The sequence below is a fragment of the Ambystoma mexicanum genome, chromosome 9 (genome assembly GCF_040938575.1).
Source record: "Ambystoma mexicanum isolate Mex_15411 chromosome 9, UKY_AmexF1_1, whole genome shotgun sequence".
Lineage (NCBI taxonomy): Eukaryota > Metazoa > Chordata > Amphibia > Caudata > Ambystomatidae > Ambystoma > Ambystoma mexicanum.
The window spans coordinates 1,339,110,785-1,339,130,706 of record NC_090931.1 but is presented as its reverse complement, the minus strand read 5'-3'; the positions used below and the strand labels follow the sequence as shown (position 1 = coordinate 1,339,130,706).

The following is a 19,922-nucleotide window of genomic DNA, read 5'->3' as shown; positions in this document are numbered from 1 at the left end:
CGCACCCCACTGCGATTGCAATGTTCATTCTTGTTCTGCACCCCACTGCGAGTGCATTGTTGTTCTCTGTCTTTAGTAGTTGTTGGCCCCGGTTGGGCCTTGAGGCAGGTTGGGCCAAGTTGGGGACGGCTCATCTGCACGCAGTTTAGGGTGGGTGGCGTTCGCACTGCTGATCCATGGTTGGTGGTGAGGGTGTGGGGCGGGAAAGGGGTGGTTTTTCAAAAAGGCACACAAGGTTTTGCAGCGCGCACACTGAAAGGCTGCATGCACGCCAGCAGTTCTAACTTTGGGAGCTCACACCATCACTGGAGGTGGGAGGTTCACTGAAACATGGTTATTGTGGATATTGATAGCTGCACTGGAATGTCTACTGTCATAATGTCCTGGAAAATCCGGGGACTGAGCAGTTACACTAAGGCCCGTAAAATTATGGCCTATGCTAGCAGACACAACTGCAAGATACTGCTTCTGCAGGAAACACACTCCAACGGACTCATTTCAAGGGCTGTTGCTCCCTCCTGGGGTCCTGCCAGATTCTTTACCTCCTACTCTACTCAATCCAGGGGCGTCCTCACGATGATCCACAAAGCAATTAAGTTTGTATTACATAAAAGCTACATCGACCCTGAAGGTTGCTATGTCATACTACATTGCACATTGGTCAATACAGAATATCTGTTAGTCAACACTTACTGCCCCAACGTAGATTCTCCAGAGTTCTTCGACACGGTAACCACCATACTGCTTGGATTTGTGGGAGTGCGGATTATATGGGGGGGAGATCTGAATCTCATCCTGGACACTGTTCTGGACAGGACTGGTAACGCTACCAGAGCTCTGTCTGGTGCGGCGCGCAGGCTGCGTGGCCACATGCAATCGCTCAACATCTGTGACGCTTGGAGAACGCTTTATCCTCAGCTACACTTTTTATTCGTCTGTTCACGACAGCTCGTCCAGGATAGATTTGTTTTTGGTCTCCAGGGAGGTCATGGGTAGGGTGGAGGGTACCAGTATATTGCCCCGCACACTCTCTGATCACGCTCCAGTCATACTATCCTTGGGACTGGGAATTTCCATTCCGACACTCAGCACCTGGCGTTTTAAGTACGAAGCCCTAAAAGACATTGTGTTTAAGTCTGGCATACTCGCTGACATTGAATCGTTCTTTGAACTCAACTCCCTTCAGGACACGTCCGGCGCGGTTAGATGGGACGCGTTTAAGGTGTACATTAGGTGTATGTCTATCTCTCGGGAGGCTGGGGTGTTGAAATCTATTAGAGCTGCCCTTGATCGCTCTGAGATTAAGCTAAAACGGCTGGAGCAGCTATGTGCCGCGGGTGCTGACCCCAATATACTCGCCCAGATCTCCCCTAGTATACAACACACTAGCTACCAACGAAATTCAATACTTCAGTCGCCCACAGGCAGCCAGGAAGTACGGTGAGGGGGACAGACCCGGGAAAACCCTAGCCACACTTGTGAGAGGGGAATCGGGCCGTACGCAAATCACTTCCATTAAAGATCAATATGGCAAAGCTCGATGGGCGGACCAGCAGATATTGGATATATTTGCTGAGTTCTACAGGTCCCTTTATTCTCAGCCCGCTGAGCATACCGAACATCATATGCGCGAGCCCCTTGATCAGATCCCCACTACAGAGATCTCTTCTTCTACCCGGGACCAACTAGACTCCCCGATTACACTTGACGAGATAGTATCGGCCATCTCGGATTTACCCAAAGGCAAGGCGCCTGGCCCTGATGGCCTCACCACAGGCTTCTATCAAGAACATGTGGCCATTCCGGCCCCCCGGCTGCTTGAGGTCTAAATGAGGCACTTCGTGCCTCTATCCTTCCCCCCCTTCCATGCGTGAGGCTGTTATCACGGTGTTGCTCAAACCGGGTAAACCTGATGACGAGTGTGGGTCCTATAGACCTCTCTCCCTCATGAATCTTGACACAAAGATTTTTGCTAAGATCATTGCTAATCGCTTTCTGCCCATTATGACACATTTGGTACATGAAGACCAGGCAGGCTTTGTCCCCGGCAGGTCCACCTCTCATAATATCAGGAGATTGTTTAATGTCATGTCCCGTGTGGATCAAGAAGTCCAGGCTGTAGTGGTTACTTTGGACGCTCAAAAAGCCTTTGACATGGTCGCTTGAAACAATGGGTGTTGGCCCGAACATGATTGGGTTCATCAAACTACTGTATACCTCCCCCGTGGCGCGAGTAAGGGCTAACTCACTGACGTCTGAGCTTTTCACGCTATTCAGGGGTACCAGGCAGGGTTGCCCCTTCTCCCCGATCCTCTTTGCGTTGGTGATAGTACCAATGGCGGACTTTGTCCGTGCACGATACTCCCGTAAAGGGTTAAGACTGGTAGAGGATCCCGAAATTATATCCTTTTATGCGGACGATGTCCTATTATATGTCAGAGATCCCAAGACCCACCTTGATCCCATATTAAGAGACATCACCCGCATTGGCACCCACTCCGGATTTACAATTAATTATTCAAAATCTGAGATCTTCCCGCTCACTAAATCTACCCTACAGCCCACTACCGAATATCCCCTGCGCTGGTCCGCAGATATCCCTCACCAAATGCACTCTGCTTGCTGATAACTACACAGCGGTGGCACGGACGGTTGAGACTAAAATCTCACGATGGCGCCCTCTTCCGTTGTCCATTGCCGGTCGGTTATCTCTTATTAAAATGATTTTGCTCCCCAAGCTCCTCTACACTTTTAGTAATATACCTATATGGCCTGGGAGGGCATATTTCACTAAATTGCATACGCTATGTGCACAATTCCTATGGCACTCTGGTGCGGTGCGCAAGAAGTGGGCTGACATGGCGCTCCCGTACAAACGGGGGGGTATTGCGGCTCCTGACCTGACACTCTATTGGATTGCAGCCCAGGCCCAGTATGCCACTCATTGGTACCCCGGCTCCCCGGTGCGCCCACATGTCGGGCTGGAGCGACTAGCGTCTGCTGGTATCAACATAATGTCCTTGAATCTACACCAACACTATTCACGTGAGTCCCCTATTGACCCCGTTGCCGCGACCCTGTATGCCTGGTCACGCTTGCTAGACTCGACAGGCGGGCTTCCTCTGTACTACAAATGGCTCCCTGTGTGGGCCTTCCCTGGCTTGGAACCCACGCTGGATGCAGCTTTGGCCCGACACTGGGGCGCGCTGGGATATCGGGCGCTGTCTGACTTCTATCCTGAGGGTAGATTCATAGATCCCCAAACTTGGAAACCGGGGCACACCAGATCCCCCTTAGAGATTCTCCAATACTACAGGCTCCGTGCCGCATTCCACACCACATGGCCCTCATTTCCGGATGAACCCCAGATAACCTGGCAATAGCTTATATCGCCAACTCGGGCGGTGCTCGGGGTGTCATCTCTTCACTGTATCAAATTCTGCAGGACACCACCCCCACTCCATCTCTGGGGGCGCGGGGTGGATGGGCGACAGAACTTGGCCTAGAAATACCCGATGAAGTCTGGGAGAATATGTGCCTTCATACCCAAAAAGTCTCTCTCAACTTCCGTTTTCGCGCCATGCAATATAAGCTCCTTAATAGGCTTTATTATACTCCACGTAGGACTTCGGGGTTTACTCGCTCCGAGGTACACCTCTGTCCGCGTTGCAAGGCGGCTGAAGCTGATCATTTACATATGTTCTGGTCCTGTAACAAATAGTCTGACTTTTGGGACGGTGTTCTGAACACACTCACTGCAGTAACTGAAACTGTAATTGACCCCGATCCTTTAGCAGTACTGTTTGGGATCTGGAAGACTGATGACACTAAGCGGTTTAAAAAGTTCTTAAACATAAGCTGTATGATTGCCAAGAAGTGTATACTTCAGAGCTGGAAGTCCTCCTCTCCCCCGGTCCATAGGAAGTGGCTGGGTTTGCTCACATGGTCTCGAAACTGTGAGGAGGAATATTTGACTATGCTGCCCATCCGTTCTCGCCCCAAGAACATTTGGAGCGAATTTAACACGTACCTCAACAATCAGTGTGGGAGCATGCCTGGGTCGGGCTTATCTCCGGCACCTGACCATGCATCGTGATCTCCTTTGTGTTCTCCTTCCCCCTGATGCTCTGAAATTACTGTTGTAACTAATGTATTGCGATCATTGTGATGCTTTATGATCTGCCTGGTTTATGCTTGTTGCCTTGATGTTTGTGTCTTGTGAACCTCTGCTGACAAAAATAAAAGTTTTAAAAAAAAAGTTCAGGATAACAACCCTTCAGGAGGTAATCCCACTACTGCAGCAGGGGGATTACGTGACCACATTGGACATGAAAGATGCATACATTCATATTTCAATGTTGCCAACTTATAAAGTACCTCAGGTTCATGATAGAGGACACCCACTATCCGTTCAAGGTTTTCCCCTTCGGCATTGCCTCAGCCCCAGGGTGTTCACGAAGGTACTGATGGTAGGGGCAGTCCATCCCAGTCTATACCTAGCTCGATGACTGGCTCATAACAGGGGATTCGTACAGAACATGCCAACCCAGCAGACGGTAGATCGCCTCTTCAGCATGGGATTCTCTATCAACTAAAAGAAATCCATCATGACCCCCAGCCAGGTCAAACAGTTTCTGGGGGCTTTAATTTGGACAGAAGACGGGCTTGTCTTCCCCCCAAAACATGCTGTTCCAGATCCCTCACACGGTAACCGTACGCAAAGCCATGCGACTGCTGGGTATGATGGCTTCCTGTGTCTTCCTAGTTCCTCATGCTCGTCTGCACATGCGACCCATGCAAGAGTGACTCTCTAACCAATTTTGTCAGGCCAGTGGCACCATCTAGTGGTTGTCTCTGCAGTGGTGGTCAAGGGAGAACCTTCTGCAGGGGAAACCCTTCACCACCCCCGTACTAGAGGCCACTCTCACCACAGACGCATCTCCGTCGGGGTTGAGGGGGGCTCACCTCCTTCAACAGACAGCGCACAGCGTGTGGTCTCCAGCAGTAGCGTCCAAGCACATCAACCTGTTGGAACTGCTAGCAGTGCTCAAGGCCCTGAAGCCTTTCCAGACACACCTCCAGGGGAAGACAGTTCTAGTCCTTACAGACAGTACCACGGTCATGTACTACTTGAACAAACAAGGGGTCACTCACTCCCTAGGGCTATCCAGACTGTCCCAGAACCTCTGGAATTTGGGACTCCATCAGATGTTGCTCCTTTCACAACATGTTCCAGGGGAACGCCATTTTCTGGCAGACTTACTCAGCAGATACTTCCCCTACCCCTAGAGCATTAGTGGCGGCTACAAGAGGACATTTTACTCAATGTCTTTGCAGAATGGGGCTTCCTAGAGATCGAACTTATTTGCCACTCTGGAAAACGCCCAATGCCCAGACTACGGCCCCAGATACCCACAGAACCGTTCCAAGTGGAACGGTCTCTGGATAACATGGTCAGGCCGATTTGCCTATGCTTTTCCCCCCGATTCGCCTTCTCAACAGAATAGTGCACAAGATGCACCAGGAACCAGTCACAATGATCCTGGTGGCCCCTATGTGGGCCCGCCAGCCTTGGTTCTCCCATCTCATGGCAATGTCAATCTCCCCTCCCATGAAGCTACCAAGCCCGAACAACATGCTGTTCCAGGATCAGGGAGGGACACTACATCATTGCCCCAAAACACTCAATTTAGCAGCGTGGCTCCTGAAGTCCTAGAGTTCAAGTACCGTCAACTCCCTCTGAGATGCATGGGCATTCTCAGAGAGGCACGTAAACCTACCACCAGACACTGCTACTCCAGTAAGTGGAAGCGCTTTGTTACCTGGTGTAATACCAAGGACATCAATCCTAATGATTGCTCTCCTAAAGATCTTGTCCTGTACATAACTCACCTAGTTTCAGGACTGGTTTTCAGTTCTCTAAAGGTCCACTTAGCCGCTCTTTCGACATACACCACATCCCAAAGCAAGGTTTTGTGGTGGAAGATTCCTGTGATTAAAGCATTTATGGAGGGGGTAAAGATACTTCATCCCCCCCATCTCCAACCCAGCCCCCGGTTGGGATATAAATGTTGTTCTTACCAGACTAATGGGACCCCACTTTGAACCATTGCGCAAGGCTAGGACAATTACCCATCCAAACCATGGTGGATTGGGCGAAACTCCAGTTCTTTATAATCATTCTGAACCCTCCAACAGCCTCGGTTTTGGAGGAACTGAATCTGGTAAGGCTCCAGGGTGGCTGCAGAGTCCTTAATGACTGGGCTTTAACTTGTGAGTCAATGCTCCTTTGTGCAGACATCTCGCTTGAACAACTGGGCCTTACACCTAAAGTGGCTAAGTTAAGATGGTGTAGCATGAGGTCTGCGATCATGGATGCTAAATGTTTTGGGCACCATTTTCTGTGGACTTCTAAAAATGTCAATGTGCTTGCCCCTTACCTGAAAAAACACCCTTCAAGGACTTATAGATCTCAATTACTAAGAATTAGGTTGAATTTGGCCCCATCTAACGAAATAGTGGGCAGGCGCCTTAATATCCCGCGAGGTCAAAGATTATGCTGCCATTGCAAGACTGAGATTGAAACTCTAAAGCACCTATGTGTAGGGTGCCCTAATTTGATATGTCTCAGAACTCAAGCTTTTTCTAGGATAAGGTACTCATCGGAAGAAGACTTTGTGGAGGAGAATTTTAAATTGTAATGAACTAAGTTTGAGTATTCATGTTTTAGAATTTTTTTCAAGAACGCTGCAATACTTTAAGTTTTAGCTCACTGTGGGACATGTTCTCTGTTTGTGATTTGATGAATTGTATGAAATGGGTATTTTGTAATGAATTGTATGATTATGTACTTCTGGTTTTATGTATACTTCTTTTTATGTAATGTGTTAAAAGTACAATTGTACTGTGGAACACAATAAAATAAATTTTAAAAAAAATAATAATTGCGCAAAGCTAGCCTTGAGGCACTCGCCTACAAGACTGCTTTCCTAGTGTCGATCACCTCTATAAGGAGAGTTAGTGAACTGCAGGCCCTTTCAGTTCTGGACCCCTTCGTCACCATTCACAGCGACAAGGTGGTTTTGCGCACACACCCACGCTTTGCGCCCAAAAATTATCTCAAAGTTCCATTTAAACCAGTCCATCGAACTACCCACCTTTTTCCAGAACCCCACTAATGTGGAAGGAGCCTCCACACACTAGATGTGAGGAGAGCGTTAATTTACTGTTTGCAACAGACAAAGCTGATAAGAAAAACGAACCAGTTTTTTTGTATCAGAGCCAGCTGGTAGAGAAGGGGACCTTGTCTCTAAGTCAGCTATTTCCAAGTGGATCGTAAAGTGCATCACACTGTTACACTCTTGCCAAGTGAGATCTACCCTTCACGCCTAGAGCTCACTCGAGTCGGGGAACAGGGGCTACCCTATCATTCATTACAAATGTTGCTCTAGAGTCCATTTGCAAAGCAACAACCTGGAGTTCTGTATACACTTTTACACAACACTACTGCCTAGATAAACACTCTAGGTCATATTTTCAGGTGGGACGAGCGTTGCTAAGACATCTCTTTGCTACTGTTACTTCACACATCCCACCACCATCTCTGGGTACTGCTCGCTAGTCTTTGTACAGCATGTGATTCTAAACGGATCCACAAGCATCACAAGACCTACATTACTCACCATAATCGTATTTCTGAAGATTGTATCTGCTTAGATTGACATGCGCCCACCCTTCCTCCCCTCTTGAAGTAGAAGGAACATAGACTTCTTACACCTTCTCTCTTCTGTACTTGCTCACGAAAACTATAAGGCTCCCTCACGGCAGAAAAAAGCCACTGGGGGACCTCGACGCATGAGGGATTTTGGGTACGCTACACGTCAACTTACACAGGGCCTCATCACGACTTCGGCGGTAACCCTCAAATCCGGCGGTAGCGCTATTACCGCTGGATTTAAGGGTCCGCCGAATCAGGGCTTCAGTGGATTTCGCCCCAGCTCTGAACTGGGGGGAAACCTGCCGAAAATTTGAGCTATTACCGCCGGCGGGAAATCCGCCGGCGGTATTAGCGCGAAGATTCCCCATTGAGCCCAATGGGGAATGGGGCATTCCCGAATGGGCTCAGTGGGGAATGGGGACTTACATTACCGCCGAACTCGTGATCCGGCGCTATTAGCGCCAGGGAGTTCGGCGGTAGGGCTAATACCGCCTGCGCTAATAGCGTTACCATTCCCGCCCAAGTCGTGATGAGGCCCACATAGTGTTAATCACGCCCATGTCGACGTCCCTTTCGAACTTTGAAAAAAAAAGATGCAATACTCAGTGATTACCACTAGATGTCGGACTATATGCACAGCATGTGAATCTAAGCAGATACTATAGTCAGAAATGCGATTACGGTGAGTAATGTTTGTCATACATTTCCTGTCAGATGTGTTCTTTAAGATGAAAATCGTGCAATATTTACTAAGGGGATCAAGTTGTATTTCCAGGCTGTCATTTATGCATGCTGCCACCCCCCTACCAATAAGAATAGCACTTCCTTTTTCTTAAATATATATATGCCCTTTTGATACATCAAGTGGAATTGTATTCACACTAAGCACATACAGTCCTCATTTTGTCTGAACTCTATAGATGTAAAATGTTACTAGGATTTGACATTGAGGGGTTCCCATTTATAGTGTGACATTTGACGAGAGATAACCAAGTCCTCCGTACATGAGCAGATTTTCAATCTTTCAGTAGTGAAGCCATGCAGGAGTTTGATGAAATGTTGTAAAATGTCATCATAAATTATTAACTGAATTTCTGTTCCTTTTATTTAGTACTGTAAACCAGCTCAATGAACAACCTGTGAAGCCCAAATGTTTGCTTACCACTGAACTATAAAATCAATGTTACTTGTTCATGTCTGACCACTGGAAAATGAACATTCATCTCAACAAACATTCCAAAACCTTTTTCGGAAGATAGACTCCTAAAGACCAACGGCGAATTTACAAGAAACCGTCATCCGGGGATGATCTGGCTTTCAAGGGAATTTGGTATGATTTCCACCACAGTTCTTCTGAAAGAGGACACCGCTTCCTGGAAGTTTGCACAAGGGGAAGGAGATGAAACAAGTATTTTCACCTGAAACTTGTGCCCACTCTGATGCAAACTGTTACTGTGGGTTCTGCTAAATCTGCTACTACTGTCTTTTTAGGTTACTTCACAACCAACCCTTGGATTTGTAAGTACCTGTTGCCTCTGGATGTACTACTTAACCTTGGAACTATAGCATTTAGAGCTGCTTTTGGATATATATATAAATTTATACCAGCTACATGTGTAGCATCATTGGGTGTGTACCTTTTGGCCTTAATCCCATTGAGTATTTTGCACCTTTTTTCGTGTAGTTAATTTAATGTGCAAGCCACAGAAACAAAAAGGCCACCCAAAGGAGCACAGAGCAATGAAACACTTCTACATACATTGAGGAAGTTAAAAAACAAAACCTGCCAGGCCTTGTTTTTTAGTGCAGCGATGATCCTGGTACCTTTAAAAGAAATCCACTAAGTCCCCCTTGTTGCCTATTCTGGATGATCCGTGAGTATTGGGACACTTTGTTAATATCTCCTGACAATCTTTAATCCATTTCCCGTCTGCACTCCACAAAATAGGGGAATCATACAGAATTGATAAATGATGCCTTCCTCTGTTGCCACTGCTCTGCTAATTTGACATGACCATATTGGGTGTTGCACCTTTTCCCCTACATGGGGAGGTAGGACCATATGTATTCTGATTGTCATAGTTGAGGACCTTTTTTGTTTTAATCCATGTTATTTTTCATTGAAATTTATTTTTTGTAACAAATGTCTTGTTATTGGTTATACTGTAGATCAAAGGAGTATTTTAAGGAAGGTTTGCCCAAATCTGGTATCTATTGCTACAATATCCAGCAACTCGCAGATTGCCAGAATCATGGGATTGTAAATGCGGTTACTGTGTGCATTGTAACTTGCTGATTTTGCTTGTATCAATAGCTGCTTGCCAATACTTTAACAAACTAAACTGTATCTGGCCAGTTGGCTGCTTTCTCTGTAGCCAACACCAATGTTAGTTATTTGTGCCCTGTAACCCATTGGCTGTAACTGTTCACCTGGCAGCCAGGCATCTTAAATTTACCAAGGAGTGCAAGCTTGAATAGCATTTGTTGTCCGTTTTAAGCTTTAAGTGCTTTGTATTGCAAAAAAAAAATCTTATGTAATTCTACACTACATTGGCATGTACTCGCAAATACTGCCAATGTGTCTTGCGGTACTTGTGCACATGCTATACATTGCTGGTGAATACATGGACCAAATGACTGGTCTGCCAGACAACAGTGGCTTTTTATGTACCAGAACACTGTGTGGATTAGCCACATGAGTATAGGGCTGATTTATCTTTAGGTCGACCATGTTGTACGTGCATTGTGACAGAAGTGTTTGTCAGATATTTCTTTACAAATGTTTTTTTTTCTCAAAAATGTTCCGGCTGGGACAACTTCCCACAGCAGTTTTAGAGACGGTGTTATTGAAACTGTTTCGCAATGTATGTGATGCTACAGGTTGAAAATTACTTTTAGCCATTTCAGCGAATCAAATGTTATCCCTTTCTGCATGGTCCAATGGAGTGATATGCTACATAGTAAGTGGGAAATGTTGATGTTATGGTGGCTCTCCATTGGAATAGACACAGGCAAAAGCTGAACATTCTGTTTAAAGGAGATTGAGGACTCGAAGACACTGGGAACATCTAGTATTTTGCCTCGTTAGGGTGAAGTGTTGGAGTCGGTGAGGATAAGACATGTTTTGCTACTACTGTAGTTCCACACAGTAAAATCCTCTTTAATAACATCTCCCAGCAGGACACCTTTATCAGGTTGGCTGCATGCTTCACAAAGTCGAGGAGAGACCATTTTTGGAAGGATAGGGGTAGTAAACAGTGCTATCTAATGGACTGGCTGTTTGTGGCTATATCTGGCAGTGCCTTTTCAACCTCACCTGACATTCTTTCTCATCATAGATAAAGATATCTGTAAACTGAACTTTCTGCTACTTGTGGCATAGTTTATCAATGTGTTTCATCCATATTACTTTCAGGTGCTGTGGACTCTCAGAAAATGCTTAGTGCTAGTTGCTGTCTTCCTTGTCCCAGCCGCCACCCTGTTAGTGGCTGTATCGTCAGACATTTGATCGGGAAAAACTTAAATTGTAAATTGAGTACAATAGAATGAGCTACGTCAAACGCAAGACTATGTCCTTATTTAACAAAACTTCTTGTGTCCCTTTGGCTGCTCCAGACCTATCCCTTTGATACTCTCATAAAGCACAAGGTATCATACACCTGGAATATCCAGGATCCACTATTCACACTACTTAAGGCTATGTGATATGTCAATCTTATGATTCAGAGCAAAAGAGAAGAACTACCTTTGCTCAGCTATCTGTTGATCTTCTGAAATTGTGTGTTTTGGTATCGGTAAAGTAAAGTGCAGAATTGGTATCCAATTGGCAAGTGTAATTTGCAAGGTCAATGTGCACTAAGTATAAAAGAATGTGAGGGTCACCTTTTTATGATTTAGTTTATGGATATTTTCTAGAGTGTGGCTTTAATGTTGGACCCTATTTACATTTAACGAAATGCATTTTTAACAGACCAATCCATGTTTTGTCTGTCACAAACACTGGAAAAGAATCAGGTCATTTTGTCAATATATGGCTGAAATGTGTCCCCCTCTTTTTTCGTAGCCTAGATTTCAGTTAGAGTTTCACACATGCAGCTGGAGTGTTTGGGTAAACTGAAAGAGGTTTTGCTAATGCAAGTAGGAATAATATTGAGCTGTGGCATCTAAGAAAAGGATTGACAAGAAACTTGGCCTTTCAAAATCAACATGACTGTGCGTTGTAGTCCGAACGGGGCAGGAGTTCCCAGGTGCATAGTCACCAAAAGCAAACAGTTGGTGCATCTCTCAAAGCAGCAAAGTGCAAAGAAAGTGTAGTGTGAAGATGGGTATGTGAGGAACTTGCTCGATTAGCTTTGCATCATTAAAATACAGACCTGATTGGAGAAGAGAATTAGCAACCCTTTAAAATGCAATAATTATTTCCTAAAAATGAAAGCATTTATTTAAAGGAGAATACCTGTTATCTTGAACTTCATCTTGAGGTGTACTATAGCCCTGTGGGTCACACTTACATGCATCAGGTTCAAGCATTGTGTAAGGAAAGATCATAAGCTACGTGTTGCGTTGCTGTACCTTGGATAGATCTTTAATTAGTGTGTCAGTCTAAACCTCTTGGTTCTACCTCTTAATCTTTTCGACTTATCACTGTCCATGATTTAAATGTCTTTATTATGTCTCTTTTATTTGTGGAAAGTACAAGACTATGGGATAATGCTGAAATGAATTAATTCCGAAAGTTGTTCTGGGATTAGCTTTCCTTGTCTATGCTTCACATTGTTTGAGAAACTAATGTAGAATACTAAAACATGTGGCTTTCATTATTTTTTTTAACGTCTTATAATATTTTAAATGTTCACCCAACACTACTGTATTTTTACATTTTTATGTGAGAAGCTTTGCAATAGATCTTAGTGTAATTTATTTTTCTAAATACACCCTGCTTCACTTGATATGTTTTCCACAATTTGTAGTCTGTGTAAAATCTTGTACTAGAGACACTGCACTGATATTTCTGACAGTACATTTTGTAAATGGGAACAAGAACTGTGATTTGTAGTCTTCTCTGACACATATTTTGTAAATGTTTATTTTTTGTAGTTCAAATATATCACACAGGAGAAAAACTGGTGCATATTTTTGTTTTTACGGGTTCCATGTTTCTGTACTTCTGCATTTCTAATCATGACCAGTTTAGTTGACTCAATCTAAATCCTTGTACTAATATCCAGTTGGGTCAATCCTACAGCTTAATCACTGCTCAAATGGGCCATTCCAAGATGGCAACTCCGCTGGTTACACATAATCGCCATAGCTAGAGTCAAACTCTGCGTCTCTGGACCAATGTTCTCTATATTTCTTTTAGTGTGGAAATGGTTGGCTTTTGTGCGCACATTATTTTCCATGTGCGCATGTAAGCTATCCTCTCTGAAGAGAGTTTGAGAGGCAATTTCTCCTTCCCAACAACTGCAATTCTTTATAAATCAGTGTAAAAGGTGCATCTCACTGCACTTTCTCCAAAGATATATGTTAAGAAAACAAATATTTGATATGCGATTATATAGAGAGCTCATCAATCAGTCCAAGAATTCAGGATTTGCCACAGTACCTACCAAATGTTTTCCTGTGCAGAAAATAATTTGTATGCTCGGTATAAAGAAAAGGTTTATTTGTGGCTATTCATTTGTTGACACTGCTCAGAGACAATGCAGAAAGTGTTTTATGCCAATGGAAAAAGAAAACGCATGTTTATTATAAAAAAAACAAATATCACTTCTCATAACTAATGTGGCTGGCAATAAAATCAGACATGCTGACGGGGGTACTGTTTAGCAGCCCGCAAGATGGCCGCCTAGCTTCTGAGCTCTGTGACCCACAGACCACAATCTGTGTACAACGGCGGAATCCTACCACCTATACCCCCAAAAAACTATGCCCGATTGCCCCCTGATCGCTGGGCATACACTGTGGAAAAACCGCTGCCAGCGCCTCGGCTGCACCTGATACGACCGGCTACGCGGGCCGGCCCGGGTAGGCTTGCTGGCCTGCTTCCTGGAAACTTGGAAGGCGGTGCGACCTTGGCGGCCCTAGACAGCACCGCCGCTACGCTGCGGAAAACCTTGCTGACGAGCCCCCCTGGCGTGTTGCTGGGTGCGGTCCTGCCGCGTGGAGACGGGGGACTGGACAGCTGATCTGCAACGCCACCCAGGGCACCTCCAAATCTGCTGCCGCGGGCCCTGCTGACAGCGGGCGGCAATGGTAGGTGCCTCCAGGAGGGAGTGCTGGTCTCGCTGCCGCCTCCATTGCTGCCTCACCTGGGCTCCCGCGGCCCCCTGTGTCATCGGTGCGGCAGCCGTGGCTCACCCCCCCAGCCCCCCTCATCCCCAGCATCGCCTACCGTCCTCCCTGGGCGCGGCGGCGGTCTGTGGCGGCCCAGTCCCATGATCCGGATCCAATGTGGGGACGCTCGCCATGACCCGGCCCCCTGCGCCAGAGCCCCGGCGTCCACGTGGGGCGGCTGGGCGCATATGAGCAGACCAGCCTTTTCGTCTCTCCTTCCTACGCACTGACTGTCCGCTCCCATGCTCTGCAGATTGAAAGCACTTCACAGCAACAAGAGGTGTAGCTGAGACAGCAGTCTACGCGGCCGCCCTTCACTGGGCTAAATTAACATCTCACGCGGCTGTCCCTCGCATCAGAAGGTTCCTCATATTCATGTGCTGAGAATCCACCATAGAAGAACTGTGCAAGGCGCTGAAGAGGAGGAAGTCACCCTGTACTACCAGCATATACAGATGCAGCAACATCATCTCTTCATCCCGGTGGGGCCCCCTACCAACCCCATTAACTGCACATCGCCCAGCGAGCCCAAATCCAACTAAAGTGATACTGCCTACACAGGAGCCCACCTGTCTCCCCCCAGCTCTATCCACCCACTGTGCCTGCGGCCGCCGCAGTGCACCCGCTGGAGCCCACCATTATACAGCCCCCTTGCCCACAGCTCCCTCATCACCACTGCCCAGCCACGGGCCAGCCACTCCCAACCCGTCGGGGCAAACACTTGCATTACCAGGCTCAGACTGCCTACATGCCGAAACCACTGGCCAGCTACCACCCCCACTACAGGACTCCTGACCTACGATCACCACCAAACCTGTCTGGTTAAGCGCTGCTCCCCTCCACAGCAATGTCCAACAGATCGCGAGGAGCTAGCAAGGTAGGCGCCATGGATAAGTTCACCAAGGCAGCGCCCAGGGCAGACCAAGCGTCGTCCTCTGCAACACAGGAGGATAGTGATATCCTGCTGGACCCCCCGCAGCCTGACTTAACTACAATGATGGAGGCCATGGCAAAAAACTTTGCAGCCTTCCATGAAAAACTGGATGATATCAACGCGAACGTAGCCTCCTTAAGAGCTAAACTCGACCAACATGGGGCCAGAATCACTGAGGCAGAGCAAAGAATAGGAACCAATGAGGACAATGTTCATACCTTACAAAACACAGTCACGGAGCTCGTCCATAACATGAAGCAGATCAAAGCTAAGTGCGATGACCTTGAATCGAGGTCGCAAAGAAACATTCGCATAGTGGGGGTCCCTGAATCTGCGTTAAAGGGTCGGATGGAACTCGCGGTCGAACAACTTCTCAAAGACCTCCTCGATAACCCCGAGCTGTCACCATTCTTCACTGTTGAACGAGCACATCGCTCACTGGCACCCCGGCCTAAACCAGGAGACTTCCCCAGACCAATAATTGCAAAACTGCTAAGACCGAGATCACATACTTCGCCTGGCCAGAGAGAAGGAGGAACTAAGGCTGGACTCACAAATCATTAGTATCTTCCCTGACTTTTTGGTGGGGGTGCAGATGGAGCGACGCCAATTCGGAGGTGTGAAAAAAATGCTAAGGGAAAGGAAAATCAAGTACACGATGCTCTTCCCGGCTCGCCTAAAATTCACTCACCGCAACAAGCTGTACTTTTTTTACGGTCCCAGACGAGGCAGTCAAATTCATCGAGGCACAAATCCCGCTAGTGGATCCCCCGAAGGAACCAATGGACAACGACAAAGACCCAAGGCTCCCGTGGCTCTACTGTAGGCCTCACTGGCCATGGACGATCTATGGACTGCCCTCTTGTCCCCTCTTCTCCGTCCTATTCTGGGCCTAACATAGCCCCAACACCAGCATCTCAAGAGCTCAACCTTTGGAAGGGGATACATCCCTAAATTGCCTGACTATAATGGCATACACTGGGCCCTGACCTCGATACCCAAGCATTACTGTCAGACACCAGCCTATGGCAGTATCTGCTTATATCTCGCCTTTGAATAAGTTTGCTTTATTTGTAACCTAAGTTCCATCAGCCATTCAAAAGATTAATGATGTTTCATCATAATATGCATTAACAAATGTGGGTCAGACGGCAGCGGCAGCCCCCACTGCAGCTGCAATGCCTTCTAAGGTGGAGTGTTTGTTTAAGCCCCGGTTGGGCTATTGGTCAAGTGTCGCCAGGTTGGGGATGGCACGCAGTTGGTCGCTCCGGGGATGGGTACTATCACACTGCTAGTTTGTACCGGGCGGTGAGTGTGGGGGGTGGTGATGTTGGGGAATGTTACACTAAAATCGGCAGGAAGGTAATGACTGGTTTTGAAGAGAAGCGTGTTCATGCCACTGCAGCACATATGGTTGAAAACAGAGACAGATCCTTTACTTGGGATGTCCCATAAATTGTCAGCATGGCTATTAAAATGATGACATGGAATGTTCGGGGATTGACAAATTTCACAAAGTCCCGAAGGATCACAGCATATGCACAAAGACATGGGATCAAGGTACTCCTATTGCAGGAGACACACGCTCTGAAGCTCCTATCATCAAACCTAGCACAGACCTGGGGCCCCAACAGATTCTATACCCAATACTCTACTCAATCCAGGGGAGTCCTGACTCGCATTCACAAATCTGTAAAATTCACACTCCACACATTGACACAGAAGGCAGATATGTGATTCTCCACTTCACTCTGTCTAACGAGGAATGCTTGCTCGTAAATTCATACGGTACCAACACTGATTCCCCCGAATGTATAGATGCAGTGACTGCCATCCTCATGAAATATGTGGAACTCCCCATTATATGGGGGGAGACATGAATCTTATACTTGACAATGTCCTCGATAGAACAACCACTACCCTCGGGGTCGCGTCTTGAGCCGCCAAGCGACTCCATACACACATGAGGTTCCTAAATCTACACGATGTGTGGCGAACGCTCCATCCCCAGGAGAGAGATTATACTTTCTATTCAACAGTACATGATAGCTCTTCAAGAATAGACATGTTCTTACTGTCGGGGTGCCGGGTGGGCAGGGTGACGGATGTCAAGATCCTTGCATGCACGCTCTCTGACCACTCCCCTGTACTGCTGCAGATCCAACTGGGTAATACCCTGACCACTCGCCCCGCCAGGCGCTTTAAATCTAATGCTCTATCTGACATTGTCTTTAAAGCTGAGATCCTTTCGGACATAAACATGTTTTTTGAGAATAACAACACACAAGACACACCCGAGGGGACCCACTGGGAGGCATTTAAAGTATACATCAGAGGGATGTGCATCTCAAGGAAGGCAGGGGTTCTAAAAGCCATAAGGCAGGCCCTAAGCAACTCCGAAACTAAGCTCAAAACTCTAGAACAAGAAAATGCTTCCGCGCCAGCTGCGGCAACCCTAGCAAAGATTAGAACAGAACTGGAACTATATGAATCTCGCGCCCTGAGCGAGGCACAGTACTATGCTCGGCCTGTGGCTGCCCGGAGGTACGGTGAGGGAGACAGACCTGGAAGAACCCTGGCTAAACTAGTGCCCGCGGAGGGAGGTAGGGCCCGAATAGATGGCATTTTAGATGGACATGGCTCACGACGCTGGTCCGACCAAGCCATCATTGACACCTTCGCAAGGTTTTATGCCAGTCTATATGGCCCCCAGCTGGAACACACAGCCCATGACCTAGACGACCTGCTAGAATGTATCCCTTTGACCCTCATCTCCCCAAGCACCAAGGAACAACTCAATACCCCTTTCACCTTGGATGAGATAGTCCAGGTAATTTCAGACCTCCCAAAGAACAAGGCCCCGGGTCCCGATGGGCTCAAATCTGAGTTCTACCAGGAACATGTTGCCATTTTAGCTCCCATATTTTACGGGGTCTGGACCTAATCACTCCGGTTAGCCTCCATCCCTCCTTGAGAGAAGCCCTAATAACCGTCCTTCCCAAACCAGAGAAACCCCCAGATGAATGCGGTTCCTATAGGCCCTTATCGCTTATCAACACGGACATGAAAATCTTTGCTAAAATAATAGCGAAGGTTCCTCCCATTCATGCCCCATCTGGTCCACGCAGACCAAAGTGGATTTGTTCCCAGCCGCTCTACTGCACTTAATATCCGGCGTCTATTTAATGTGATGTCCAGAATTGACCCGAAGGCTGATGCAGTGGCGGTCGCACTAGACGCCCAGAAGGCATTTGACATGGTCTCATGGCAATACTTATGGGCCGTGTTGGGAAAAATGGGAGTTAGGACCAAATATGATCTCCTATATAAAATTGCTATATACAGGACCAATCGCCAGGGTGCTAGTCAACTCCATTGTCTCCTCTCCCTTTGCGCTACACAGGGGCACCCGTCAGGGATGTCCGTTCTCCCCCATCCTTTTTGCGCTCTCCATTGAACCCATGGCGGACCACGTCAGGGATCGACACACCCGCAAAGGTATTCGCCTACAGGACGCACCGGAAATCATCTCTCTGTATGCTGATGTCTCCTATATGTCAGAAACCCTTCCATATACCTAGACCGATCATCCGAGACATAACCAAAATAGGCACATACTCCGGCTTCAGCATCAACTATTCTGAATCAGAAATATTCCTTCTCACTGTAGCAACCCAGCAACCGTCATGTGAATTTCCCCTACGCTGGTCCCCAGGTGGTATCAGGGTACCTCGGGGTGCAAGTGTCACTAACCAAAGCCTCCTTACTGGCGGATAACTACGAGACTACGGCACAGCTCATTGAATCCAAGATGCTCAAATGGCGCAACCTCCCACTGTCCCTTGCGGGCAGACTGTCCCTAATAAAAATGATCGCGGTCCCCAAGCTCCTCTATATCTTTGCCAACGTACCAGTGTGGCCCGGGAAGCAATATTTCAAGAGGCTCCACTCGGTGTGCGCCCAATTTCTCGGGCATTCTGGAGCTGTCCGCAAGAAGTGGCAACAAATGACCCTACCCTACAAAAAAGGGGGTTTCACAGCCCCAGACCTAACACTGTACTGGATTGCAGCACATGCCCAACACGCCACACACTGGTACGCACACTTGAACCCGTCCCCTCATGTCAAATTAGAGAAACTGGCAGGTAATGGGACCAACATCATGACCTTAATACTACACGGCACGTTCCAGACAGACGCCCCGTCAGACCCTGTGGCTACCACGATCAGAGCCGTGGAATAGCATTCTGAACTCGAAACAAGAGCATCACCCATTCTATAAATGGCTCCCCATATGGCAATTTCCTGGACTCTTCCCCACACACGACCAGCATTTCCTGCGACACTGGGAGGACCTGGGCTATCGAGCACTAACTGATCTATACCCCGACTGTAAATTTATCACCCCTCAAACGTGGCGGCCCGAACACTCCAACTCAGCGCTTGAGCTGCTACAATACTTCAGGCTAAGATCGGCGGTCCGTGAAATGTGGCCTTCCAACCGAGACGAGCCCCCAGATTCACCTGAACTCCAATACATCGCAAACTCTGCAGTCGCATAATATCCTCTCTGTATAAAATGCAGCTGGGAAAATTGGAGGCTGCATCCCTCAAACCACAGGAAGCATGGGCCAGGGAGCTGGAAATGGAAATCACTGAAGGGATGTGGAACAAAATGTGTGCACACACAAGCAAAGTCTCCCTGAGCGCTACATTCCGTTGCATACAATATAAACTCCTTAACAGACTTTATTATACACCGCACAGAGTAGCGAAATTCACACACACCCCGACTCACACATGCCCGAAATGTAAATCTGAAGAGGCAGATCATAGACATATGTTTTGGTCCTGTGCTGCGCTAAGTACGTTTTGGGGGAGAGAGAGGGCTGTAGAGTCAGTACAAATGAAATTGTAATACAAATGGTCCAAAGA

General features: G+C 47.2%; 1 protein-coding gene across 2 annotated transcripts in view; it reads left to right on the top strand.

The window, feature by feature from the left end:
* EPB41L5 (erythrocyte membrane protein band 4.1 like 5) overlaps nt 1-12,850 on the top strand; it is a 1,765,041-nt gene extending 1,752,191 nt beyond the window's left edge. For both annotated transcript variants that reach the window (XM_069616748.1, XM_069616747.1), the window contains one exon: nt 8,829-12,850. In XM_069616748.1, the coding sequence (XP_069472849.1) occupies nt 8,829-8,892 (64 nt within the window). In that variant the 3' untranslated portion in view covers nt 8,893-12,850. The remainder of the gene's footprint in view (nt 1-8,828) is intronic.
* Nucleotides 12,851-19,922: the final 7,072 nt, after the last annotated feature.